The sequence below is a fragment of the Nelusetta ayraudi genome, unplaced genomic scaffold (genome assembly GCF_046127955.1).
Source record: "Nelusetta ayraudi isolate G7.1 ecotype Tasmania unplaced genomic scaffold, CSIRO-AGI_Nayr_v1 ptg000188l, whole genome shotgun sequence".
NCBI classification, from domain to species: domain Eukaryota; kingdom Metazoa; phylum Chordata; class Actinopteri; order Tetraodontiformes; family Monacanthidae; genus Nelusetta; species Nelusetta ayraudi.
The window spans coordinates 38,952-64,848 of NW_027466237.1; the positions used below are offsets into that span (position 1 = coordinate 38,952).

At 57.7% G+C, this 25,897-nt stretch overlaps 1 protein-coding gene across 2 annotated transcripts in view; it reads right to left on the minus strand.

The window, feature by feature from the left end:
* The window catches only part of LOC142881231 (collagen alpha-1(XII) chain-like), a 42,401-nt gene that overhangs the window by 12,587 nt on the left and 3,917 nt on the right, over positions 1–25,897 (minus strand). For both annotated transcript variants that reach the window (XM_076015375.1, XM_076015376.1), the window contains exons 3-44: positions 25,622–25,738; positions 25,270–25,413; positions 25,118–25,177; positions 24,408–24,671; positions 24,110–24,274; positions 23,324–23,497; positions 22,867–23,169; positions 22,130–22,732; positions 20,196–20,477; positions 19,831–20,109; positions 18,036–18,305; positions 15,236–15,496; positions 14,306–14,498; positions 14,073–14,197; positions 12,806–12,955; positions 12,592–12,711; positions 12,301–12,465; positions 12,067–12,213; positions 11,561–11,703; positions 11,339–11,468; positions 11,111–11,259; positions 10,302–10,431; positions 10,025–10,161; positions 8,790–8,919; positions 8,554–8,693; positions 8,188–8,320; positions 6,912–7,054; positions 5,783–5,912; positions 5,536–5,675; positions 5,157–5,286; positions 4,941–5,080; positions 4,725–4,854; positions 4,503–4,642; positions 3,802–3,931; positions 3,560–3,702; positions 3,149–3,278; positions 2,923–3,065; positions 2,706–2,835; positions 2,274–2,413; positions 2,058–2,187; positions 1,441–1,580; positions 1,207–1,336 (exon numbers count right to left, since the gene is read on the minus strand). In XM_076015375.1, coding sequence (XP_075871490.1) covers positions 1,207–1,336; positions 1,441–1,580; positions 2,058–2,187; positions 2,274–2,413; positions 2,706–2,835; positions 2,923–3,065; positions 3,149–3,278; positions 3,560–3,702; positions 3,802–3,931; positions 4,503–4,642; positions 4,725–4,854; positions 4,941–5,080; positions 5,157–5,286; positions 5,536–5,675; positions 5,783–5,912; positions 6,912–7,054; positions 8,188–8,320; positions 8,554–8,693; positions 8,790–8,919; positions 10,025–10,161; positions 10,302–10,431; positions 11,111–11,259; positions 11,339–11,468; positions 11,561–11,703; positions 12,067–12,213; positions 12,301–12,465; positions 12,592–12,711; positions 12,806–12,955; positions 14,073–14,197; positions 14,306–14,498; positions 15,236–15,496; positions 18,036–18,305; positions 19,831–20,109; positions 20,196–20,477; positions 22,130–22,732; positions 22,867–23,169; positions 23,324–23,497; positions 24,110–24,274; positions 24,408–24,671; positions 25,118–25,177; positions 25,270–25,413; positions 25,622–25,738 — 7,083 coding nt within the window. The remainder of the gene's footprint in view (positions 1–1,206; positions 1,337–1,440; positions 1,581–2,057; positions 2,188–2,273; positions 2,414–2,705; positions 2,836–2,922; positions 3,066–3,148; positions 3,279–3,559; positions 3,703–3,801; positions 3,932–4,502; positions 4,643–4,724; positions 4,855–4,940; positions 5,081–5,156; positions 5,287–5,535; positions 5,676–5,782; positions 5,913–6,911; positions 7,055–8,187; positions 8,321–8,553; positions 8,694–8,789; positions 8,920–10,024; positions 10,162–10,301; positions 10,432–11,110; positions 11,260–11,338; positions 11,469–11,560; positions 11,704–12,066; positions 12,214–12,300; positions 12,466–12,591; positions 12,712–12,805; positions 12,956–14,072; positions 14,198–14,305; positions 14,499–15,235; positions 15,497–18,035; positions 18,306–19,830; positions 20,110–20,195; positions 20,478–22,129; positions 22,733–22,866; positions 23,170–23,323; positions 23,498–24,109; positions 24,275–24,407; positions 24,672–25,117; positions 25,178–25,269; positions 25,414–25,621; positions 25,739–25,897) is intronic.

Here is a 25,897-nt window from a genome sequence, read left to right on the forward strand (position 1 = left end):
CGTCAGCGAAGGTCTCCTGCTGGAGGAGTCACCACCAAGTCTGGACGAGACGACCAGGAAGAGAAAGTAGCAGCGCTGGGCTTTTTTTTCCTTTCTTTCTTTCTTTTTTTTTTTTTTTTTTTACTACAAGACGTCTTTAAGTTTCTCACTGATGCAAAGCAGATGTTCCAAGCCGCTGGAATTCGGGCTTCACCCAATAAAAAAAGCCTGTGGATGCATTAGACTGAGAGAAGAAGAAAAAGCAAGTAATCCGCAAAAGACAAACGTTGGAGTCGAGCCGGTTGCATAACAGCAGCATGAAGATTTAGAAGCCTCCAATCAGCTTCAGGCTCTTTTTCTTCATCCACAGCCAGAGTGAAGTGGTGTCACTTCGAGGAACCAGAGTAGTTTATCTTCTGCTGGCCAGCTGACTGACGGACACACATTCCTGGAGGACACCAGGGACCTGCTGCTGCTGCTACTGCTGCTGCTGCTGCTGCTGCTGCTGCTGCTGCTGCTGCTGCTGCTGCTGCCCCTGCTGACGTCCAGTCTTCTTCTTCTTTTTGTTCCTTTCACTCAAGGCTCCCACCGACAGTCTGACCAGTGTCTGCAGCAGCACCAGAAGCTCTGACTCAGCAGCAGGACTTGGACAGAAGCTCCCAGACTGGGAACCTTTCAGCCTGATCCTCCACTAATCCTGCTTTTATCTCCGCCTCCTCATCCATCAGAGCCTGAAGAGCCCGCAGCCAGGACACGTCTCGCAACCCTCACAGCTCATAGGTCACGCAGAGTTTGAAACATCCATCACGTCTTCACATCTTCATCCAGCGGAGACACATTCCTCTCAGCCAATCACAGACCACCGCCGCCGCCACCACCACTCAGGACCTTCACAATCACCTCCAGGTCAAAAAACAGTTCGAGTCACCTCCAGATAATAAGACGGCGGTGAACCGGAGCTGGCGGAGGTGTTTGAGGAGAAGATCAGCCAGGCTTCTTGACACCAGGCTGATGGAGGACGACCTGAAGCATCTTCAGCAGAACATCAAACATCACTCACACCTCAGCTCGTCCTGCTGACCTCCATTCATCAAGGAGATAATCAGGGTCGTCACAGCTTCCCCGAGAAATGTTTGACTTTCCCCAGAGACTCGTCCATCCTCAGGAGAGCTTGGTTTTCTCCTGGCCTGCTGGAGGACGCGTGTGAGGGTGTGGGGGTTGACTTACGGGTCTGTCCCTCGTCCGACTGCCGAAGACCTTCTCCCTCTGGGTAGACTGGAACCACCGTCACCTTGTAGCTGGTGTCTGGCAGCAGATTCCTCAGGACGGTGCTGGTGGTGCCTCCTGACACCTGCTCCTGCTCACACACACACACACACACCAAAGCAGTGAGTTCTGGTTCCTCCCTGACCAGTGACACAATGGAACTTCTCATGCAGACAAGAGGTTCTGGAAGGTCACCATGTCCTCAGCGCCCCCGCTGGCCGGGACGTAGAAGATGCGGTACTGGCGGACGTTGCCCTCGGCCGCCTCCCAGCGGACCTTCAGGGAGCTGGTGGTGGGGTCGCTGACCTCCAGGTTCTTGACTCCACCCAGAGCCTCTGCAGAGAACAGCAGGGAGACCTTCAGTCACCAGGGTCAAGGTGCACCTGCAGCATCCTGCCAGAGCTTCAGGCAGCTTCACAGCAGGAAGGAAACTTCTGCTGGCCTCTGGCCTCTTTCTGCACCTCCACTTCCTGTTTCTACCACTGCACCTCCACCTCCTGCAACTTCCCTGCAGCTCACTTTGGCCTGTCTGCCACGCTGACTTCATCTATCTCTGTCTATCGCTCTCTCTCTACATATTTTGTATTTTCTTTTCACCCCAACCAGACAAAGCAGATGAGCCCTACAGGGCAGTTTTCCCTGCCCACTGCCCACTGCCACGCCCTGCTTGTTCTGAGGGTCCGGTTGGTTCTCTTCTAACTGTACAAAGTGCTTTGAGACGCCTTCGGATGTGATTTAGCATTGTTCAAACAAAAGTTTATTGATTGATTGATTGATTGATTGATTGATTGATTGACTTCTTCTGTACTCACTGGTCTTCCCGTTCTCGGACACCTGTTTTCCCTCCACGTCCATGTAGACGGGCACCAGCGTCACTCGGTACTCAGTGTCGGGCTGCAGTTCCCTCAGGACAGTGTTGGTGGACATTCCTGGCACCCGAGTCTGTCAGACAACAGTGAGACAGCAGAGTGAGGACCAGGTGAGTGAGGACCAGGTGGAATATGGTAGTTGGTGACCAGGAGACGCACCACGCTCTCCGTCCCTCCGGCAGCCGGCACATAGAGGATGTTGTAGTGTCGGACGTCGCCCTCAGCAGCCTCCCAGTTGACCCGCAGGGAGCTGGTGGTGGGGTCGGTGACCTGCAGGTTCTTGACTCCACCCAGCGGCTCTGAAAGACATCAGACCAACGTCAGGTGACCCCCTGGAGCCCAGCCGGAGCTGTGTGACTGCTGCAGCTCCGGCTTCAGGTCGGGAACTGGAAGTGCAGCTGCACCTCCAGATGGAGCTGAGCTGGTCTAAACCTCATGGCATTTTTACTGCCATCCGGCACGAGGAACACGTGTTCCTCAGCAGAAGGTTCTAGACTGTCTGCAGCTCGTCACCAGTGCTCCCAGTCCACTTAGTGGTGATGAAACCTGGTGCAGGACTCGGTAGGTCCGGAGACCCTGGAGGTGACTCACTGGTTTTCCCCTTCTCCTGCTCCCGGATTCCCTCTACATCCGGGTAGACCGGGACCACGGCCACGCTGTAGACCTTGTCGGGCTCCAGGTTACTGAGGATGGTGCTGGTCGTGCCTCCTGACACCTCCTCCTGTTTGGGCAGCAACAACAGCAGTAGCAGGAGGTCAGGACCACCAGGGGCGTCAGTGACTTGAGGAGGATCTCAGCGGGTTCCTACCATCAGCTCCTCTCCGTCTTCCCCTTCAGGCTTGTAGATGACCTTGTAGTTGCGCACGTTCCCCACCGCCGGGTCCCAGCGGACCGTCAGGCTGTTGGTGGTCGGGTCCACCACCTTCAGGTTCCTAACTCCGCCCAGAGGGTCTGAGAGCAGAGAAATTAGCCAGGGTGTCTCAAAGGTTTCTTCGCAGAAGATAAAATCTTGACCATCTTGGTCCAGAACTTACTGGTCTTTCCGTTCTCAGACATGGACTTGCCCTCCATCTCGGGGTAGACGGGCACCACGGTGACGGTGTACTCAGTGTCTGAATCCAGGTTCCTGAGGACGGTGGAGGTGGTGGTTCCAGAGACCTGGTCCTGGAGGAGGAGGATCAATGTCATAAACAGTGAGAAAACTTCTTCAAAAGAAAACCTTCTGCTGAAAATATGGCAACTGCTGAGACATGTTCAGGAGCTACTGCCAGATGTTTTGGTCCTCAGCAGAAGGAGCTGCTGAAGACTCAGGTTAGCCTTGCTCACTCACGACCAATACATCTGACAGGAGCCTCTGAACATCTCGCAGCAGCAGCTTCCACCCTCTGCCTCTGTCCAGGAGGAGACGTGTGAGTTGTGACCTGCTCAGTCAGCCTCAGTCTCACCACTTCCTGCTCTCCGATGCCGCTGGCCGGCACCCAGATGACGATGTACTCCCGGACGTTCCCCTCAGCCGGGTCCCAGCGGACGTTCAGCGTGCTGGTGGTGGGATCCAGAACCTGCAGGTTCCTGGCGAAGCCCAGCGGTTCTGGCAGGAGGAGACAGGAGGGGGGTCGGGGGGTGGAGGGGGGAGTGTGAGTGTGCGGCCCTCTGACCTCTGACCCCTGACCCCTCTGAGTGGACTCACTGGTCTTGCCAGAGTCGGTCAGGCTGGGCCCGTCGCCCTCAGCATAGACCGGCACCACCCGGATGGTGTAGCGGGTGTCGGGATTCAGCTTGTCCAGCACTGTCTTAGTGGTGCTCTCCGACACTTGCTCCTGCACACACACACACACATACACAGGTGCTGTGACCTTTGACCTCCAGTCAGCAGCAGGCTTTAAGACCCAGCTGACAGCTGAAGGTTTAGTGGAGAAGGTGGCTGGAGAACATCAGGATGGTTGTGGTTGAAATCTGACACACACACACACACACACACACACACACACACACACACACACACACACACACAGTCTCTCTCTCTCAGATCGTCTCATGTGGTCCCAGCATCTTCTCATCTAAATGCTGGCAAAAGTTCTGTGATGGCTGCTTTTCTCCAGCGGAGCCACAACACAGACACACACAGACCAGCAACACAAACACAGACAGACCAGCAACAGTACTGTCATGCTTCAGCAGCAGCTGATCATCAACACTCTCCTCCAGTTCAGACTGACAGACCTGCAGCAGCTCCTCTGATTGGACAAGCAGCCCTCCACCCCTCAACCTATCTCCATCCCTTCATCCATCACGCGGGTTTCTCTCTGATCACTACAGCGAGGAGGAGACCAGATTTCCTGGTCCAGCTGAGTTCCAGAAGAAGAAGAAGAAGAAGGCGGAGCTTCTTACCACGATCTCCATGCCTCCGTCCTCCGGGACGTAGATGACCTTGTAGCCCTGGACGTTTCCATCAGCAGGGTTCCAAGTGACCGTCAGCGTGGTGATGGTCGGGTTGGTCACCATCATGTTGTTGACTCCGCTCAGAGGAACTGCAGGGCACAAACATCTCCGTCAAGGAGGGGGAGGGGGAGGAGCAGCAGCAGGAGAATGGGAGGAGGGGGAGGAGCCTACGAGTCTGTCCGTTCTCGGTCTGGCGACGCCCCTCCCTGGCTGGGTAGACCGGCAGCACCGACACAGCGTACTGGGTGTCTGGCAGCAGGTTCCTCAGGATGATGGAGGTGGAGCTGGCGGGAACCTGCTCCTGTAGGCAGAGGCACGACCTTCAGTCTGGGCTAGGGTCAGGGGTCAGGGGTCAGAGGTCAGAGGGGAGCCCGAGCAGAGCCTCACCATCTCCTCCAGGCCGCCGGCCGTGGGCTTGAAGAAGACCTTGTAGAGGCGCACGGCGCCATCGGCCGCATCCCATTGGACGTTGAGGGAGGTCATGGTGGGGTCGCTGACCTTCAGGTTCTTCACGCCGCCCAGCGGCCCTGGACAGGGACTGGAGTCAGCTCACAGGTCTCAGAAGGTCAGTGTGTATGTGTGTGTTTGTGTGTGTTGACTCACTGGTCTTGCCGGTCTCTGAGGAGGTCTTGCCGTCCCCCTGGGCGTAGACTGGGACCAGGGTCACGTTGTAGACCGTGTCAGGCTGGAGGCCTCGCAGGAGGGTGCTGCTGGTCCCCGCCGACACAGTCTCCTGTTCCACAACACAGTGTCAGGCTAGGCCGCTAGGCTAGGCTAGGCTAGGTTAGGCTAGGCTAGGCTAGGCTTGGCTAGGCTAGATCAATTATGTTCATTGTGCCTTTGGTTTAAAATGGATTTATATCTTTCTTTTAATCAGACGTAGGCTTTTCCTAAAGATATAAACCCATAGGCTGGCCTAAGCTAGGCCAGGCTAGGCTTGGCTAGGCCCCCACCCACCTACCCAGGAGTGGGCGTGGCCTACCGTGTTCCGGTCCCCCCCGGCTGCCAGGCCGTAGAGCAGCCGGTACTCCTTGACGCGGCCCTCGGCCGGCTCCCAGCGCACGTTCAGGGTGGTCATGGTGGGGTTGAGCACCTGCAGGTTCCTGACTCCACCCAGAGGCTCTGGAGGGGGAGGGGCAGGGACGGACGGGGTCAGCAGGTCAGGTGGATGTAAAAGAGGAGGAAGATAAAGGTGGAGGTGGAGGAGGTGGAGGAGGTGGAGGACTCACTGGTCCGGCCAGCAGACGTCACCTCGCCGCTGGTGGCGGCGGGGTAGACGGCGACCACGCTGACGGTGTAGGGCGTGTCGGGTTCGAGGCCCGTCAGCTGCAGGCTGGTCTTCCTGCCGCCCACCTGAGCCTGAGCAGGAGGGGTGGGGTGAGCATCAGGGGTCACTCAGGGTCATCAACAAAGGTCAACGTGCACAGAGTTTCTCAAAACCTTTTTTCAAAGACACTGATTTGGTTGCAACACTTTTTGTTCCTATGAGGTGGCTCACCAACACTCCATCCATCTGCTGCTGCTCCACTACCCCACTACCGCCGTCTGCCACATTTTACAACCCATTGTGGCCCCACCAGTCAAAAACTTGTCCAACCCCTGGTCCAGATGGTCTAGGGGTGTTTCTTGGAGGCTCTCTGTGGTTCTGTTGTGGTTCTAGGTGGTTCTAGGTGGTTTTAGAAAGGCTCTGAGAGGCTCTGTTGTGGTTCTAGGTGGTTCTAGGTGGTTTTAGAAAGGCTCTGAGAGGCTCTGTTGTGGTTCTAGGTGGTTCTGGTGTTGGTTATAGCTCAGGCATGGGCAAACTACCAAACTGCATTCGTCCCTCCCTTGAGGTGGGTCACCAAAACACTCCGTCCACCTGCTGCTGCTCCGGCCCCTCTGGCGCATTGTACAACCCATCTGTCTGGACTCAGAGGTCCTGCAGGGTGCCGCTGGGCCTGTAGGGGGCGCCGCAGCCTGTTTCTAACAGGGTTCCATCGCCTCCGAGTGTGTGTGTGTGTGTGTGTGTGTGTGTGTGTGAGTGAGTGTGTGTGTGAGTGTGAGTGTGAGTGTGAGAGTGTGTGTGTGTGTGTGTGTGTGTGTGTGCGTACGTGTGTCTGACTCAATCACACCACAACACCACAATACACAATACACAATACCGTCACTGTGTATAAGAGCTGCAGACAGAAACACAATGTGCAGACGTTAGAAAACAGCGGGTCAACATCACGGGGCTAATTAGAGGCCGACTGAGGTTTCAAACCAACGACTGCTGCACGTCCCCCTCCTGCCTGTTTATTCTCTCTCTCTGTCTGGAAACAGCACGCTTGCAGTCATGTGACCACGGGAAGGGGAGGGGCCGGCGGCCAAACCCACCGTGAGCGGCTCGCCGGTGCCCCCCGCTGGCTGGTAGGTGACCTTGTACTGCTGGACGGGGCCGGGGGCGGCGTCCCACCTGGCCGTCAGCGACGACACGGTGGCGTTGAAGACCTTCAGGTTTCGAGGAGGCTCGGGACGCACTGCGGGTGGACACACACGCACACACACACACACACACACACACACGCACACACACACACACACACACACACACAGTCAGTGACCAGGAAGTAGAAGAGCTGAACTTCCTGCAAGCGGTTGGCGATGATGATGAGGATGATGATGATGAGGATGAGGATGACGATGATGAAGAACCTATAGGATGCAAAGCTGGGTGATGATGTCAGTGATCAAATGGGGCCGGAGCTCCGCCCACTTTCTCTCAGCCGCTTTAATTCGTAAAAAAACAACAAGACTTTGGAGGTCAAGGTGACTTTGAGAGCGACCTTCAGGCGACCTTGAGCGCTGAGTGATGGAGCTCCGCCCCCTCAGCAGCAGCAGCTACATGCAGCCGCAACGGTTCGGACATTGGAAAGGCGACGTTTTAATGGAACAGCGAGATGAGGATGAGGATGAGGATGATGATGAAGAACATAAACAACCATGAACAGCAATGGAGGAAAGTCTGAGCGCGCACACACACACACACGCACACTGGCTGCAGTCGCACCACTAAGTGGAGACTGTGTCGGGAGAAGAAGCTGTGTTCAAACTGTTTGTTCTGCTCACTTTCAAACAAACTCCCCCAAAAAAAATGCTTTTATTTTGCTGAGGCAGCCTGTTTGATCATCACTTGGTTGGTCGCTGCAGTCTCACATGGTGATGACATCATCAGAAAGTGCCCCACTTCCTCCCCCCCGCCCCCCCGAGTCAAATCAGGTCAATATTTTGTGCAGCGTTTTAAAAATAAAAACACCTGTGTTGTTGCTTGTGACGCTGCTGCAGCTCACACACACACACACACACACACACACACACATAAAACACACACACACACACACACACATGCACGACGACGGGCGGGGGGAGAGAGAGAGAGAGAGTGTGTCTGCGTCCACACTGACAACACACAAGCACCACACAAGCGCACGGCTGCTCACCATCCGGACCCTTCAGCACTGGAAGAGAGAAGAGCAGTGTTACTATTGGCCACTGCAGGGTCAGAGGTCCCACCCCCACGCCCCTCCCACCACCTCCACCCGGGAGCTGATTGCTGATTGGGCGAGACGACGACAGTGGCGGCGGCGGCGGCTGATTGGCCGGCGGTGCTTACAGGTGCGCTGGCTGCCCAGCAGGTCTTCGCTCTCCGACTCGTCAGGGTAGATGGCCGTCACCGTCACGTCGTAGTCCGTGTCGGGATCCAGGTTCTCCAGCACGTGGCTGGTATCCTCACTGGCCAGGATGGCCTGCAGGGGGCGCCGCAGCAGGGAGGAGGAGCAGGAGGAGGAGGAGGAGGAGGAGCGGGACAGGAAGACAGAGGTCAGCAACAACAACAACAACAAAATCAACAGCGACCACCACAACAACAACAGGACTCGTCCCACATTGTAGAAGGTCAAAGGTCAAACCTTCACACACTGACCGGCTGAAGACCAGGACTGTGTCTCCAGCAGCTCCAACAGGAAGCAGGTGGACTTACCGACTTAAACTTGTTCTCTCCCTTTTTGGACCAGCCGATGCGGTAGAGGGCCACGTCTGGGGCGCCGTGGTCCCAGGAGGCCCTGAAGGAGGTCTGGCCCACCTCCGAGAACTGCAGGTTCTTCGGGGCAGGAACCACATCTGTCCAGGAGGAGGAGGAGGAGCAGCAGCACAGGGGTCAGACGCTTCAGGCTGAAACAGGAAACAGGAAACAGGAAACAGGAAGCAGCTCCTCACCCGTGATGGCACTTCCTGTCATGGTCTGGCCTGGTCCGGACTGGTACGCTGGGGTGACCGACACCTGGTACTCACTCTGGGAGATGAGGCTGGACAGGTCCAGCGTGGTGACGTCACCACCGACCTCCACCTGCAGGACCACAGCAGAGTCAGGGAGGAGGCGGCAGTCGGCCAGTAGGGGGCGCTAGCTCTGCTAGCCACACTAGCTGGCAGGCTGCTGTCCTGGCTGCGTTTCAGGGGTTTGTTAGCAGATGGGAGACAGAAGAATTCTGGGAGTTTCTGAAGCTGCATCTGGAGCTGGCTGGAGGTCTTCTGGCTCCTCAGCCAGGAGGAACCCAGCCAGGCCATGTGACCTGCTGGAGCTCCTCCTGGCTAAAGGCACCCAGACAAATCCAGACTGCTGCTGCTGCTGCTGCTGCTGCTGCTGCTGCTTCCTTGTCCACTGTGACCTTTGCCAAGATAAAAAAGATAAACTGGAGCTGCCGAAGCTGTTTGGACTCAGACGTGATGTCGACTCGCTGAGACATCACGCTGACTTTTTTCCATTTCAAGTCAGAGCAGAGCAGGTGGAGCAGATGAAACACATCCGCAGCAGCTCCAGCAGCAGCTCCAGCAACAGGTCCGTCCAGCAGGAACCCTGCTTCTCTGAGGTGTCAGCAGGTGGCGCTGCTGGTCTGGACTGCAGCTGTGATGAAGATCAAGTGCTGCTGGGATGTCCAGAACCAGAACCAGGACCAGCACAGTCAGACCACAGTATTGGAGCTGCTCTCAGACAAGACCAGACCAGACCAGACCAGACTGATGGACGCTGACAGAGGAGGTGAGTGAACACAGACGTCCTGTGGAGGAGTCAGCAGACGTCATCAGGAGAAGGTCACGGCTGTAGATCCTGTCTGGACCAGACAGACGTTCCTCTCCTGCGCCACGTTCCACCTCGACAACAAGCACCATGGCTCCAAAACAAACCTGAAGCTCTTTAAACATCCCATCAGTTCCCAAACAAAATTCTGAAAATTGTTCCTGTCAACTTCAGATCCTCCCTAACAAGTCTGAACCTCCTTTGAACCTCCTCTAGACCTCCTCTGAACCTCTTCTGAACCTCCTCTCACCTCCACTAGACCTCCTTCTACTCTGACTTCCTCTAGACCTCCTATGGACCTCCTCTGGACCACCAGCCAGGTCCAGTCTGTACGTCTCCTCGGGACAGGAGATCTGGGTCCATCCAGATGTTCTACCTCTTTGGGGTCTCCGTCCTCGGGCTGGTAGGTCACTGTGTACTTGGTGACGGCTCCAGGAGCAGCATCCCAGTTGAGCTTCATTCTGCTGTGGGTGACGTCGCTGATCCTCAGCTCACCAGCAGGGGGCAGTGGCACTGGCGGAGGAGGAGGACAGACGGTAGTAGGTCAGAGCGGTTAGCACCTCGAAGGGGCACTTCCCCTGCCAGGCCAGCAGGGGGCCACAAGCTCACAAGCTCCTGCAATGAGCGGCTCGGCCAGGAGGGCGGCGACCTACGGGTGGTTCCTTGGCCCTCCAGCGGCTCGCTGGCGGCCTCGCCGTGCAGGGCGAAGACCGCGACGGAGTAGACGGTCTCGGGGGTCAGCCCCTCCAGCAGGACGGCGGTGGTATCGCCTCCCAGCTGCACCTGCAGAGGACGGAGGGGAGGAGTTAGGGGAGGAGGGAGGGGAGGAGTCAGGGAGCACACGCAGCGCAGATACCGAAAGAGTTTGTGACTCCCTCACTACTGCACAAACAGCGGCGTCACTTCCCGTCTCGCCTCTGCAGGTCACATGATCCACTTGGCCAATCAGAACGAGCCGAGACGCAGCAGCGACGTCACGCGGGTTGAAAGATTTGCTATGAATCGCGTTTGAGGGTCAGAGTTATGATTGCAGTGCAGTCTATGAGGAAAAATGCAGCAGCAGCAGCAGCAGGAGTTCTAGCTGCTGCTGCTGCTGCTGCTGCTGCTGCCGCTGCTGCTGCTGCTGCTCCAGCCTTCTTTCCCCCCTCTGACAGCTTCTCCGTCGCCTGGAGCCAAACAACGACTCAGAATTTTTCCGCTGCGAGGCCCGAAGAATGAAATCACTTTTTCTCTTCTTGGTCTCTGCTGTTCTAATTACAGAGTTTGAGGGAGGCTCCGCCCCCTCGAGGTCGTCCAGCTGCTCTGTTTACATCATCCTCATGACTTCACGCTAATGAGCTAATCTTTTCCCGCTGCTACGCTACGCTAGCCCGTTTTTCCTGCTCCCTCTGTGGCGCTCTGCAAGGAGCGCAACACTGCCCCCAGCAGGCCGAGCGGGGAAGCGCTTCGCGGGACTCTTTACCTCCTTCTCAGGCTCCGGCTGCACCGCGTTCAGGGCCCTGTAGCGCAGTGTGTAGCCGCTGGCTCCGCCCACTGGCTCCACCCACCTCACCTTCATGGTGGTGGAGGTCTCATCGAACACCTTCAGGTCCGTCACTGTCGGCAGGGCCACTGGGGGAGGAGGGGAAGGGAGCGTGAGGGGGAGGAGCCTGGCTACTGGAGGAGGCGGGGTAGGGGGAGGGCAACTCACAGGTGGTCTCGGTGCCCGCCAGTGGTTCGCTGCTGATCTGGTTCAGCACAGAGTAGACCTGCACCGAGTACTGGGTCAGAGCCTGGAGGCCCGGCAGGACCACGGAGCTCACAGAGCCGTCCAGCAGCAGCTGAAGACCGGGAGCGCAGTTAGCACAGTTAGCCTCCTCGCTCTGGTTAGCATAGCTCTGGTTAGCATAGCTCTGGTTAGTCTCTCTCTCACCTCCTGGGAGGGGCCTCCGCTCACGGGCTCGTAGACGACCCGGTAGTTGTCGACGGTGCCGGCGGGCGGAGTCCAGGTGGCGCGGAAGGACTGGTGGGTGACCTCGGAGGTCACCAGGTTGGACGGCGCCTCCAGCGGGTCGCCTCCTGCGGCAGACGGAGGAGAAGGAGAAGAAGAAGAAGAAGAAGAAGAAGAAGGAGGAGGAGGAGAAGGAGGAGAAGCTGAGCCGGGGCGACGTGATGAAACTCGCCAAGTATTTCCCACCCTAAACTCAGCCACCACAAATCAGACGAGCCCACAAAGTCACATGTCAAAAGTAGCAATCTGCTGTAATAACACGATAATAACACAATAATAACCCCATAATAACCATCATTAGCATCATAATCCTAATAATTATCATCATAGTGAAGTCGCCCTGAAGATACGGACCAACTCCTGCCGACCCCCCACCACCACCACCACCACCACCACCACAGTGAGAAGAGCGCCCCCCGCTGGCTCACCTGGACCCTTGACGCTGTTGCACAGGTTGACGCTGAGGTCGTCCACGATGTCCAGCAGGAACTTGAAGTCGTTGACGTTGTACATGTGGATCTCGTCGGGGTCAGAGGCGATGGAGCGCAGCTCGTTCTCGTCGGCGTTCTTCACGCCTGCGGGTTAGCGTTAGCGTTAGCGTCAGAGTCAGAGAGCAGGGGGGGGGGGGCCCTGGGTCCCGGGTCGGGGGATCAGGGACTCACCGATGGCGTAGAGCTCGATGCCGTTGTCCCGCAGGTTCTGCGAGTTGACCACGATGTCGTCCTGGGACTTTCCGTCGGTGATCAGCACGCCGATCTTGCGCGAGTCCAATCGCATCCCGACGCTGGGCTTGAAGTTCTGCTCGAAGATGAAGTTCAGGGCCAGACCTGCGGGGGGGGGGGGGCGAGAGGGCGGCTCAGATCCCCCCCGAGAGTCCACTTCCCCTCAGTGCGAGAAAGCCAGCGAGCTGCACTCCCTCTGCCGGCCAGCAGGGCGGTGGCGGCGGGACTCACCAGTCATGGTGTTCCCTCCCTTGTAAGGCAGGTTGGCGATGGCGTCCAGCAGGGACTGGCGGGTCGGGTGGGCGTTGAGGTGCCACTCGGTCTTGGGGTCACCGCTGTACTGGGCCAGACCTGCGGGAGACAGGAAGTGAGGTCACAAAGGGCGTGGGGGGAGCGTGGTTATTTCGATGACGAAAGCGGAGCCGCTGAGCTCGGCGCCACCGACCGATCTGGACTCTGTCGGGCCCGATGTCGAACACGCCCACCATGCGGGCGATGAAGTTGCGGATGGTCTTGAAGTTGATGCGGCCGATGCTCCACGAGCCGTCCACCAGCAGCACCAGGTCGGCCTTGGCCGGCGTCCGGCACTGGAAGTCTGGGGGGGGAGGGGCAGAGCGGTGAGATGGGGGCGGAGCCCAGCGCTGGGGGCCGGGGGGGTGGCGGAGGACCATCAGGAGAATCATCATGTGGTGGAAACAGCGTAGAAGAAGAAGAAGAAGAAGAAGAAGAAGGACGACCACAACAACAAAGTGGGCGGAGCCAGCAGAAGATCTCACAACACAAGAGGACCAGGGGTCGCTCGGTTACAGCAGGACGTATGGTTTCTTTTTACACAGCATATCACACAACAGTACAACAGGTTAGCAGGCTAACAGGCTAACAGGCTAACAGGCTAGCAGGTTGTGTAACAGCTGTGGGCTTGATTGACGGCGTCCCTCGCAGGTTCTCCGCCCGGCGCCCGCCTGATATACGAGACCTCCTGCTCTCCAGAAGTTACTGCACATTCCTGCTGCTGCAGGCACCTGTGGGAGGGGAAAAATGTCCAGGGGGGAGGGGCCAGGGGGCAGGCAGAGGACGGTGGGGGGGCATCCAGAGACCTGCGGCACGTCTTCACGCCTCCACCGTGTGTCTCCTGTCTGGAGGCCCTGACACCTCCAGGCAGAAGAAGGAGGCGGAGCCAAATTCTTCTACTGCGTGACCTGCTGCAGCCCAGCCCAGAGGCCAGATAGCCACGCCCCAAACTCTTTTGATTGGTCCCTGCAACGTCTGTCTAATTCCCCATCGAGTCACCGAGGGGGAAATGAATCCCCTAGTGGTCATTTAAGGTACATCGCTTAGAATGATGATTAACACCTGCTGACACAGGCAATGAACCAACTTGGGGGCGTGGTTATCCCCGTTTCCTCCTAGGGGGGAAAAAATAAATCTCGCAGCCCAGAGGGCAGAAAACAGAAGTGGAGCTAACCAGCTAGCTTGGAAACTGAAACTGCAGCAGCCGTGCTAATGCTAATGTAGCGGCTAGCGCGACTAGATGGGGCCTGCACAGCTGCGTGACTGCACACAGCGGCGGGTCGGGGGGGCAGTGAGAGTGATTCTGATTGGCTCTGACGAGAAATTAGCATCCGGGCGCTAATCAAGCAAGCTGCCGTCTCCAAAAGGTGGGCGTGTCTCCTCAGCAACGGCAGGCTGGGGGTCGGGGGGGCATGGTTTACCGAAAGCGTTGAGAGGGGGCGGGTCCGGGGCGTCGGAGAGGGTGGTCTTCTCCTCGCCCGCCAGCGGGAGGCTCTCTCCGCCCTCAAACATCCCAGAGACGGCCACCGTGTAGCGAGTCCCCGCCCTGCAGGGGGCGACGGTGAGCAAAGCGTGAGAGAGAAAAACAGTGAAGAAGCAGACTGAAGGCTCCAGGTCTAGGTCCAGGTCCAGGTCCAGGTCCCTGGGCGCTCACCTGAGTTCCTCCAGGACCACGGTGCTGTCGTGGGGGCCGACCAGCAGCTCCCCCAAGTCCACGTCGTTGCCCGTGGGGTGAAAGGTCACCTTGTATCCCTTCACGTCGCCGGGCGCCGGGTCCCAGGAGACCCTGAAGCTGGTCTTGCCGGGCTCCGAGGTCTGGAGGTTCCTAGGAGCCTTGAAGCGGGACACTGGAAAACAGAGGAACCGGAGCAGAACTTCAGGAGAAAAACCTCACCGGGAGTCCACCAGATCTCCACAGCACTGAAACCTGTCGGCCCGGGGACGGCCAGAGGGTGGCGCTGTGTGCTGGCGAGCTGAGATGTTCCTCAGCAGCAGCAGCAGCAGCAGCAGCAGCAGCTGCGTCTCCTCCAGCTCGACGACAGACAGCGGTTCTTAAAAACTGTGTTTATGTTTGTGCGCTGGAGGGAACGCTGAGGAGAACTTGGCCCTGGAGGAGGTCTGGACCGAGTCCACCAGAGTCCTGCTGAACATCAGGGTGACGGAAGCGGCAGAAGGCCTGAGGAGTCGTGTTGGTCTGAAAACCAACACGACTCCTCAGTCAGTGTGTCGTCACAGCTAGCGGAGGTTCTCACACTCCCACAGGTCACCATGGACCTCCTCCTCCTCCTCCTCCTCCTCCTCCTCCTCCTCCTCACGACACCCCGAGGTTTATCAGTTCATCAGGGATCTGGTCTTTGTTTTAGTGTTGAGGTCTTCACTTTTTCCCCATTTCAGATTTAATTTGTTGCCATTTGTATGAAAACACATCGGAATTGCGTTCCCATGACCCCTGGAATTTTGCCAAACCCTGAACATGGCACTAGAAACTGTTGGTGGACTCGCTGCTGGTGTGTGGGTGGAGGTGTGAGCAGGTGGAGAAGGTCGCTGCGGTCTGTCAGAGAGGTTGAATGGTGGAGCAACGTACGTGTGGTTCCTACTCCTTGCCTTGCTTTGCCTTCCCCGCGCTTGTAGATGGGGTGGACGGTGAGGTCGTAGGAGGTCAGAGGTCGCAGCCGCTGCAGCACCACGGAGGTCCCCGGCACCTTCAGGGACACCTCCCGCCCTCCGCCGCTGGGCACGTGCCTCAGGCGGTAGTGGCTGACCCGGCCCGGCGCCGCCGCCCACGAGACCCTCATGCTGCTGGCGGTCTCCTCCGACACGGTCAGCCGCTTGCTAGCCGCCAAGGCTGAGGGGGAGGAGAGAGGAGAAGGTCCGTCAGTGGAGGCCGTTAGCAAGAGAAGCTAACAGCCAGCTAGTCCGGCAGTGCTCGGGGCCATGACCGTCACAGGCCAGTGGCTCGCCAGTAGTGGGAAGTGTGGAAAAATCCATGGTTCACAGGAGCGTTGTTTTACGTAGATTTACAGTTTTGAACACAAACTCCATGGAAACAAACGTGAGCTTGCGCGGAAAATGAAGTCACGTTCACGATAAAAACTCACAATATGGGACAATTCTGCATTTTAAGGGAACTCTATTGACATCTGCTAGGGCCTGCTAACGGCTAGCTGATATTTGCCAGAGCCTGCTAGCAGCTAGTTAACATCTGCTGCTGCCTAACAGCTAGTTAGCAACTGCCAGAGCCTGCTAACAGCTAGTTGACATCTGCAGCTGACATGATAACATATTTCAGTTGGCTTCATTCATTTAATAAGTGAAAAAAAATTTCACCGCTAGCAAACTTCTCCCATTTTTATTGTTGACTGTTTTAGAACTGCTGGTCAACATCGAGTGCCTTTGTCTGGCAGACATTTGCTGAACCAGTCACGGCCATTTGTTGTTCTGGTTGTTGTAGTTGTTGTAGTTGTTGTTGTTGCCTCTGCCTGTTGTTACTCCCAATCAGTTTGCTAAACTGCAAAGACATGCTTTCAGAGTAAAGCTTGATTGCAGAGCACGAAAATATTTGCAATTGGACAGAATTTCCTTCCAGAACCTCTGACTTCACTCCTCTCGCTCCTCTCACTACGTCTGAAAGCTATCTTTTCTCTTTGGCCGGACCAGAACTCTGTCAGTTCTGGTTTGTGCTGCCTGAGCGAAGATGAAACCGAGCGCTCGGCGACAGACTCGCTGGAGAATCCGAGGCTACAATTATATTTAAATGCGTAGCCGCTGGAAGACGAGCCGTCAGTCTGGCTGTGTGTGTGTGTGTGTGTGTGTGTGTGTGTGTGTGTGTGTGGCTCCGCTCTCTGCTGAGTCACACCTCCAGCAGGCCAGCAGCACATCATCTCCCAGGAACTGCACAGGAACCACACTTTCCTGCTGCCCTGCTGGAGAAATGAACGTGAACTCTCATGACTCTGCAATACGAGCTCCACTGGGGGAGGGGGGGGGGGGTTGTGTATGCAGAGATCCCAGCGGCTCCACACTGGGGGTGGGGGGGGTTTACTGGGCAGCGGAGACGAGGCTCTTCAGAACAGGAAGTGCAAACAAACCGAGTCTGCTTGTGTTGGGTGGGCTGTCTGCTTCCCCCACGCATGCGTCTGTGTGTGTGTGTGAGTGTGTGTGTGTGTGTGTGTGTGTGTGTGTGTGTGTGTGTGTGTGTGTGTGGATCTGGGGAATGTGTTGACATTTACAGGCAGCGTTTGTTCCCTGGTGCCATCTGTTGGGCCGCCGCTCGGCGCGTCAAAGTGTTTAAAAAGCAGGAAACAACCGGTTAAAGAAGGAAAGGTCACTGGAGAAACTGAAGAGGAGGAGGAAGAGGAGGAGGAGGAGGAGGAGAAGAAGAAGAAGAAGAGTCGGTTCCTGCGCCGACTCCTCCGGCCCTGCAGATGTCACTGTGTTTAACCTCCAGCTCTTTGCTGCTGTGTGTCGTATGACTTGGAAACGCTGGACCTTGAGGAGGACTGCGCCAGGTCAGGCTAATGCTAACGCTAAAGCTAACGCTCATCTGGAGGAAGCAAAGTGGAGGAATGTTTAGTTTGTGGACAGAAAGATGGAACTAATGCAGCTTCTCTGTACCCCTAGCCGTTAGCCGTTAGCCGTTAGCGAAGATGTCTCTCAGCTGTGCGAATGCTAGTTAGCTCATACATTATGCTACACATTAAGTTGTCGTGTCACTCCGTGTTTTGTTTTTTTTACTACACACAACGAACAGACCCTCTTGTGTTCGATGTGTGCTAAAGTGTTCCCAGTGTCCCAGGTGTTCTTCCTGTGTCCCCATTGGCCCAGCAGCTTCCAATATTCCCACTGTCTCCAGTGTCCCCAGTGTCCCCACTGTCCCCAGTGCTCCCACTGTCCCCAGTGCTCCCACTGTCCCCACTGTCCCCAGTGTCCCCACTGTCCCCAGTGCTCCCAGTGCTCCCACTGTCCCCACTGTCCCCAGTGTCCCCACTGTCCCCAGTGCTCCCAGTGCTTCCACTGTCCCCAGTGCTCCCACTGTCCCCACTGTCCCCACTGTCCCCAGTGCTCCCACTGTCCCCAGTGTCCCCACTGTCCCCAGTGCTTCCACTGTCCCCAGTGCTCCCAGTGCTCCCACTGTCCTCACTGTCCCCAGTGTCCCCACTGTCCCCACTGTCCCCAGTGCTCCCAGTGCTCCCACTGTCCCCACTGTCCCCACTGTCCCCAGTGCTCCCAGTGCTCCCACTGTCCCCACTGTCCCCAGTGCTCCCACTGTCCCCCGTGCTCCCAGTGCTCCCACTGTCCCCCGTGCTCCCAGTGCTCCCACTGTCCCCACTGTCCCCAGTGCTTCCACTGTCCCCAGTGCTCCCAGTGCTCCCAGTGCTCCTTACCATCGGTGGTCTCCAGCCCGCTCAGCGGCTCGCTGTCCTTGTCCTGGTAAGTGGCGACCACGGACACCCGGTAGGGGGTCTCGGGGCTCAGTGGCCGTAGCTCCGCCCTGGTCACGTGACCCGGCACCGTGGTCTCGCCGTTCTCGCCGGTGAACTGCGACTGCCAGCGGACCCGGTAGCTCTGCACGTCGCCGGGCGCCGCCGTCCAGGAGGCGACGAAGCTGGAGTCGGTGACGTCGCTGGTGACCAGCTGGGTGGGAGGACCTCCGTCTGCAAGACAAGAAGGTCACCTGGCTGAGTGGAGGAGGACTCTGAGGAACCGAGGAGCCGTTTGGACCTCCTGGCAGATGAGAGTGTTTTCAAAGATGGAAGCTATTAAAAGTCCATCAAGGAGACGGAATAATTAGACGTCTCACCGCAGGAACACATGACTAAGAGCTCTGGGACGTTCCTGCTTTATGAGCCAGAGCTGAGCAGGAGCAAAGACATGGAATCTGGAGGACCTAGGAGGAACTAGGAGGAACCTGGAGGAACCTGGAGGAACTAGTAGCAACCATGGAGGACCTAGGAGGAACCTGGAGGAACTAGTAGCAACCATGGAGGACCTAGGAGGAACCTGGAGGAACCTGGAGGAACTAGTAGCAACCATGGAGGACCTAGGAGGAACCTGGAGGAACCTAAAGGAACTAGTAGCAACCATGGGGGACCTGGAGGAACTAGGAGGACCTAGGAGGAACTAGGAAGAACTTGGAGGAACCTGGAGGAACTAGTAGCAACCATGGGGGACCTGGAGGAACTAGGAGGACCTAGGAGGAACTAGGAAGAACCTGGAGGAACCTGGAGGAACTAGTAGCAACCATGGGGGACCTGGAGGACCTAGGAGGAACCTGAATGAACTTCTAAGACACTTGGGCACTAAAAGTGGACCTCCTTCAAACCAACCTGGTTTGGTTTGGACCGGCATCAGAATTCAAGTTCTCCAAGATCCTCTTGTTCCATGATGTGACGCTTCCAAACATCTCCGCCAGCTTTCTGCAGGATCACACCAGGGCAGAAGTCCTGCAGCTTGAGTCTGAACCTGAGGCTGAGGACTGGAAGCCAGTGTGAGAAGCTCAGAGTGCAGCCTGATGCTTCCTCCAGGTTGATCTTCATCTGACCGGAGCCTGAAGCTGCAGCAGACAAACATCAGTTCTGATGATGATGATGATGATGATGATGATGGTGGTGGTCCTCCACAGCTTAGACCAGGAGTGTGAACCACAGTCTAGCCTCCAGCTGATCTTCAGGAACCAGCGGCTGGAAAAATAAAGTGTTTCCTGAATGTGAGAAGATGTGAGAGGACCGCTGACGCCAGCAGAACTCCAGTAGAACTCCAGCGTGACTCCAGGGTGACTCCAGCTAGGACAGGAGGTCATGTGATGTCCAGCCTGGTCGTCTCTGGGCTGCTGACCAGCATGTCAGGTCGGACAGTGCAACTCCTCAGTGGCAAGACATGAAGAGGAACAAGTCACTGAGTCACTGAGTCACTGAGTCACCGAGTCACTGGTCCACCTTGCCGACCTTCTGAGTGGCTGCTGGAGGCCAAGAGATGTGGGATAAAAGTGATTCCTGCTAGAAGGTCTGGGGCTGGCTCCTCCTACTGCTCTGCTGACTCCTCCTACAGCTCTTTAAGGATTATCCCACAGCTCTCCAGGCTCCTCCCCCTGCTGTGTGAAGCTGGACCAGCCCTGGGCTGGGACCCCGTCCCTACGTCTCTACCGCCCCCTACAGGTTGGACTCTGGAAGCTGTGCTGACCTTCTTTGGTGGTGCCGTCGACCTGCAGTGGTTCTCCGGCTCCGCTCTGGTACTCGGGGGTGACGGTGACCCGGTAGGTGGTCTGGGGGCGGAGCCCCGTCAATACCGCTTCCGTCTCCGGGCCGGACGTGGTGACCTCTGACCCCTGGAGCTCCTCCTCCTCCAGGGGGCGGTAGGACAGACGGTAGCGGGTGACGTCTCCGAGTGCCGGTTGCCAGGAGACCCTGAAGCTGTGGGTGGTCTCCTGGGACACCTGGAGGTTCCTGACGGAGCCATGTTCTGCAGACAGACAGACAGACAGACAAGTCAGAGGGGTCGGGGGGAGAGGAGGCTGGGGAGGCGGGGCCAGAGCCTCCTTCAAGTACCTTCTGTCGTGGTCTCCTGGCCGCTGGTTGGAAGACTCAAGCCTTTCGGGTACTGGGCCTGGACCTCCACCAGGTAGCGGGTGAGGGGCTGCATGTGCGGCAGCAGGGCGCTGCGCTCGCCACCCGGCACCGACAGCACCACCCAGTGGGCGTCGGGGTTGTCTGCCGGTCGGAACTGGACCAGGAAGGACTCCAGGTCGGCGCTGGGCTCCATCTCCCAGGAGGTCCTGAAGCTCCTGGAGGACACGTCGGAGAAGGCGAGGGCCCCGGGCTGGAGCAGCCCTGCACAGAGGAAGAGGAGGAGGAGGAGGAGGAGAAGGTTGAACGTCAGCTGAATCCGGACAGACCCGCTCAGAACCTCAGGCACCACTGAAGAAGAATAAGCTCCTCTGAGGAGGTGGAGTCATAAATCACAGCACTGGTCTGGAACCGCTTGACATTCCACATCTTCAGCAGTTCCAAAATCTCGTCACCACCATCAGGAGGTTCTCGCTGGAGGTGGAGGAGGAGCAGGAGGTGGAGCAGGAGCAGGAGCAGGAGCAGGAGCAGGAGCAGGAGCAGGAGGTGGAGGAGGAGCAGAAGCAGGAGGTGGAGCAGGAGGAGGAGGAGGAGCATGTTCTCCACCTCCTGGCCAACAGAGGGAGCCTTTCCCAGAGGAGCTGACGGAACAGCAGATGTTTAGGCTGCTGTAGCAGGACTCCATCAGCCCATTACCCACAATGCACCTGACAGACAGACAGACAGACAGACAGACAGGCAGACCAACAGGCAGACAGGCAGACAGACAGGCAGGCAGACAGACAGGCAGGCAGGCAGAGAGACAGACAGGCAGGCAGACAGGCAGGCAGACAGGCAGACAGACAGACAGACAGGCAGACCAACAGGCAGACAGGCAGGCAGGCAGACAGACAGGCAGGCAGGCAGACAGACAGACAGGCAGACAGACAGGCAGGCAGACAGGCAGACAGACAGACAGACAGGCAGGCAGACAGACAGGCAGGCAGGCAGACAGGCAGGCAGACAGGCAGACAGACAGGCAGACAGGCAGACCAACAGGCAGACAGGCAGGCAGGCAGACAGACAGACAGGCAGACTGGTCTGGTCTGGTTCAGTAGGTTCAGGGTGACGTGGGCTGTCTGACCCACTTCTTCTTCTTCTTCTCCTCTGCTGCTGCTTCCAGATCAAACGGAGGAAACATGTGCTCAACACATTGAGAGCAACACGTCTGGAAAAGTCACATTAAAGCTCCTCACACGTCCACCAGTGCCTGGACGCTTCTGCTGGCCACGCCCACAAGCCCGCCCCCCCACACAGCCGAGGCGATGAGGTCGTGTGTCGCCATTGGCGGTCATTGGTTGGCCGGCCGCACGGTGACTCGACGAGCAGATTTATCTTTCCCGTGACAACCAGCAGTTTGACTGAGTCTCCAGCGTCCAATCAGAATCAGAGTTTCAAACAAAGAGTCAGAAGAGTGAGTTCATTCAGCCAAGACTCTCCTCAGCACCATCGCAACACAGGAGTGACTCCATCAGGTGGCTTCAGAGTCTGGAGGAACTGAACCAGAGCAACCGGAGGAACCAGAGGAACCAGAGGAACCGGAGGAACCAGAGCAACCGGAGGAACCAGACCCTGACCTTCACCCGGGAGGTGGAGCAGGCCAGAAGGTCCAGGACCCACTAGAGTCCTACACAACAATCTTGGTTTTTGCTGGTTCCAGGTTCCAGAAGGACATGTGACTCTGCACCATAGTGTTTCTGCTGGTCACCTGATCAGCCCGTGAGGCCCCTGAAACCTTTTAAGAACTCACTTTGGACTCTAAAGGGTTCTTCTTGTCACCAGAGAGACTCTAGAACACTACAAAAACTGAACCGGGAGCTCTAGCAGAGCGTCGTCGGCGTGGAGCAGGAGGTGGAGATGAGGGGTTTTCTACTCACTGAGCCGGTTGAGCCGCTGCAGCTCCTGCTCGATCCTCAGGCAGATGGCCTGCGTGAGCTCCTTGGAGATCCTCTGGAAGGCGTCAAAGTCCTCCACGGTGTAGACGTGGCTGCGGGCCGGCGGGCTGGCGATGGCCTCCAGCTCCGAGCGCACGGCGTCCTTCACGCCCACGGCGAACACCTCCACGTCGGAGCTCCTCAACTGAGAGGCCGGATCCCGGAAGGCGTCGGACGACTTGCCGTCGGTGATGAGGATGACCACGCGGGGGACGCCGGCGCGGGCCCCCCGGGACTCCCGCAGGACCCTCTCCCGCACGTAGGTCAAGGCCCGACCCGTGTTGGTGGATCCGCCGCGGTACGGGAAGCTCCTCACCGCGGCCACCACGGCCTCCAGGTGGTGATGGGTGTCCAGGTAGAACTCGGTGTGAGGGTCCCGGCTGTACTGGACCAGGCCAATCCGGACCTTGTCCTCCCCGATGTCAAAGGTATTGACCAGGACCTCCAGGAAGGCCCGGACCTTGGCAAAGTTGGCCAGGCCGATGCTGTAGGAGCCGTCCACCAGGAGGACTACGTCGGCCTGGACCTCCAGGCCCAGAGAACATTCTGGAGGAAGGAGCAGGAGGTCAGCAGGAGCAGGTGGAGATGGAGGAGGAAGTGGAGGTGGACCAGGAGCAGGAGGAAGACCAGTAGTAAGAGTAGGAGGAGGAGGAGGAGGAGCAGGATGGGAAGTTCCTCACCCAGGGACACCTTGATTGGCTGGGTCTTCTGCAGGAGTGTGAGGGGTTCGCTGGGCGTCAGGCCCTTAAGGGCGAACAGGTTGACCTGGTACTGGATGTCTGGAGAAAGTTCTCGCACCACCAGTGAGGTTTGGCCCGCGCCAACATACAGCTCCTGCCTCCTGCTGCTCCCGTCCTCCGCAGCCGTCATGGGGATCATCTGGACCTTGTAGCCCGTAGCTTCACCCACCGAGGGCTCCCAACTCAGCCGCAGAGACTTGGAGGCCACCTCCAGGACTTGGAGGTTGGAGGCCGGCTCCACCGCTGCAGGGCCAGAAGAAAAAATATAAGTTTAAAAGGTTCGGACCAGAACAAGAAGAAGAACCAGGACCAGGACCAGGACCAGAAGAAGGGGCTCAGACGGTCCAGAACAGGATGGTTCCTGGTGATTCTGGCAGAGTTCTGGGGTCCAGCTCACCTTCGTCACCGCTGACCAGTGAGTTGAGCTGCTCATCCACGGCGGCACACAGCCGAGTGACAAGCTCCTCCTGGACGTTCTTGAGGTCCTGGAAGGAGGCCACACTGAAGATGTGGGTCTTGTGAGGCCTGGAGGCCATCAGCTTCATCTCCTCCTCGTCCGCCTGCTGGACGCCTGCACACAAACCACAGAATGGAGAAGAAAAACTCTTGAGTCACGAAGACGAGTCCAGCTGGAGGACGTCTGCGGCCTAATGAGAACCTCACTGCGTGTTGGACCTCAAGCACCAAGCTCATCCAGACCCATAAATAGTAGCAGAGCTGCAGCGTAGAACCTTCTGATGTGGAACAGTTGTTCCCATGTTCTGCAGCTGATCAGCAACAGGCTGGAAACTCTGAGCTCACAGCCAGTAAATAGGAACCTGCTGCTGCTGCTGCTGCTGCTGACACTCTGACCTCTTCAGCAGCTCCTGCAGGACCAAAGAACCCCAGAGGTTCTGCACAGACTCATGGTAGGCGAGGAGGTAGATTCATATTTTCTAAGCTCCAGGATGTTTCTCACTGCTCCCTGAGCAGCAGCAGCAGCAGCAGCTTCCTGCTGCTTCCTGAGAGTCTCGGCCGGCCAAACAGTTTCCGTCTCCATAGCAACAACAACAACAACAACAACGGCGGCGGCTCTGTCGGTCTGTCAGGGTGCAGGAAGACCGACAGAGCGGCAGGAGACGGAACTCTGCTGAGTGGAGGAGGAAGAGGAGGAAGAGGAGGAGGAGGAGGTGCGAGGACCCACCCAGGACGAAGATCTCCACCCCTCGGCCTCGGAGCTGCCGGGCCTGGACCTCCAGCTGGTCGTCCGAGCGGCCGTCCGTCACCAGCAGCAGGACCTTGGGGAAGTCTGGTCGGCCGCCAGAGGCTTCGCTGAAGGAGGTCCTGAGGACCAGGTCCAGGGCCTCGCCTGGGGGGTTAGGGGCAGGAGAGTCAGAGCCTGTAGGTGGCGCTCAGCACTCAAATCACTCAAGGGTCTCAATGTTTTTCTCGAATAAGGTAGAAAATAGGTGTGTTCTAGTCTGAAGGTCAACAAAGGTCACCTGTCCTGGTCCCGCCTCCTTTGTACGCCAGCGAGCCGATGGCGCGGAGCAGCGCCGGCCGGGTCATGTGACTGTTGAGGCTGAACTCGGTGCGAGCGTCATCGCCGTACTGGACCACGCCCACCCGGGTCTTGTCCTCGCCCACCTGGAAGGCGGTGGCCACGGCCGCCACCAGGCCGCGCAGCAGCTTGAAGTTGCCACGGCCGATGCTCCAGGAGCCGTCCAATAGGAAGAGCAGGTCGGCCACGGCGCCCGCCGAGCATTCTGGGAGGGGAGGGGAGGGGGGGGGGTTAGCCTTGGAGAGCACGGTTAGCCTTGGCTAGCATGACCAGCCTTGTCCAGCATCAGTAGCCTTGGCTAGAATGGTTAGCCTCGGCTAGCATCAGTAGCCTTGATAAGCGTGGTTAGCCTTGTCCAGCATCAGTAGCCTTGGCTAGCATGGTTAGCCTTGGCTAGCATCAGTAGCCTTGGCTAGCGTGGTTAGCCTTGGCTAGCATCAGTAGCCTTGGCTAGCGTGGTTAGCCTCGGCCAGCATCAGTAGCCTTGGCTAGCGTGGTTAGCCTCGGCTAGCATCAGTAGCCAAGGCTAGCGTGGCTAGCCAAGGCTAGCGTGCTTAGTCTTGGCCAGTCAAAACAGCGGCGTACTGAGCTGCAGTAGTGCAGCGCCACCCCAACAGGAAGTGATGTCATCAGACGACCTTGTGAACTTACTGACGGAGGCGCTGGGCTTCCTGGATGGTCCTCTGGACGCTCCGCCACCGCTGGACTCCACTGGAGGACACACACAGGTGGTTGAGCTGCGTCGGCAGGAAGTAAGTGAAGAGACGGAGGGATCCGATTGGCCGTGCTCGTGCGTGACTCACGTGTGATCTGGCCGCTGATTGGCAGACTCTCCTCAGAGCCGGAGTAGGAGGTGATGGTGACCACGTAGTCCACGTCTGCACTGAGGTCAGAGATGGACGTCCTGGTGGCCGTCGGAGGAAGGGTCAGCTCCTTCACCACCTCCTCTGCAGGGAGGAGGCGGAGGAGGAGGGGGGAGTTTGGAGAAGGAAGAAGAGGAGGAGGAGAAGGAGAAGGAGGAGGAAGAGGGGGGGCAGCAGGAGGAGGAGGAAGGGGTCATTAACCTGGAAGAAAACTCGCACTGAGCAGCTGGGGGCGGACCCTGGCCAGGTGGAGGGGGGCGGAGAATGGCCAGGTGGGGGGGCAGGCGCTCACCTGTGTCGGAGGTGACCTGGATCCTGTAGCCCTGGATCCTGGAGGCGGACCGGACCCACAACATCTGCACCGTGTTCTCGTTCAGGATCCTGAACCTCAGGTTGGAGGGAGGAGCCACTGCAGGGGGGAGACAGCCAGGGGGCGCCGTTAGCCCCGTGAGCCCCGCCAGCAGCTGTGTATTGTTGTTATATTGTGTATTGTCAGTGTAATGTCACACAACACAACGACGACGACAACAACACACTGAGTGGGAGTCATTTGGTCGTCAGCGGATAA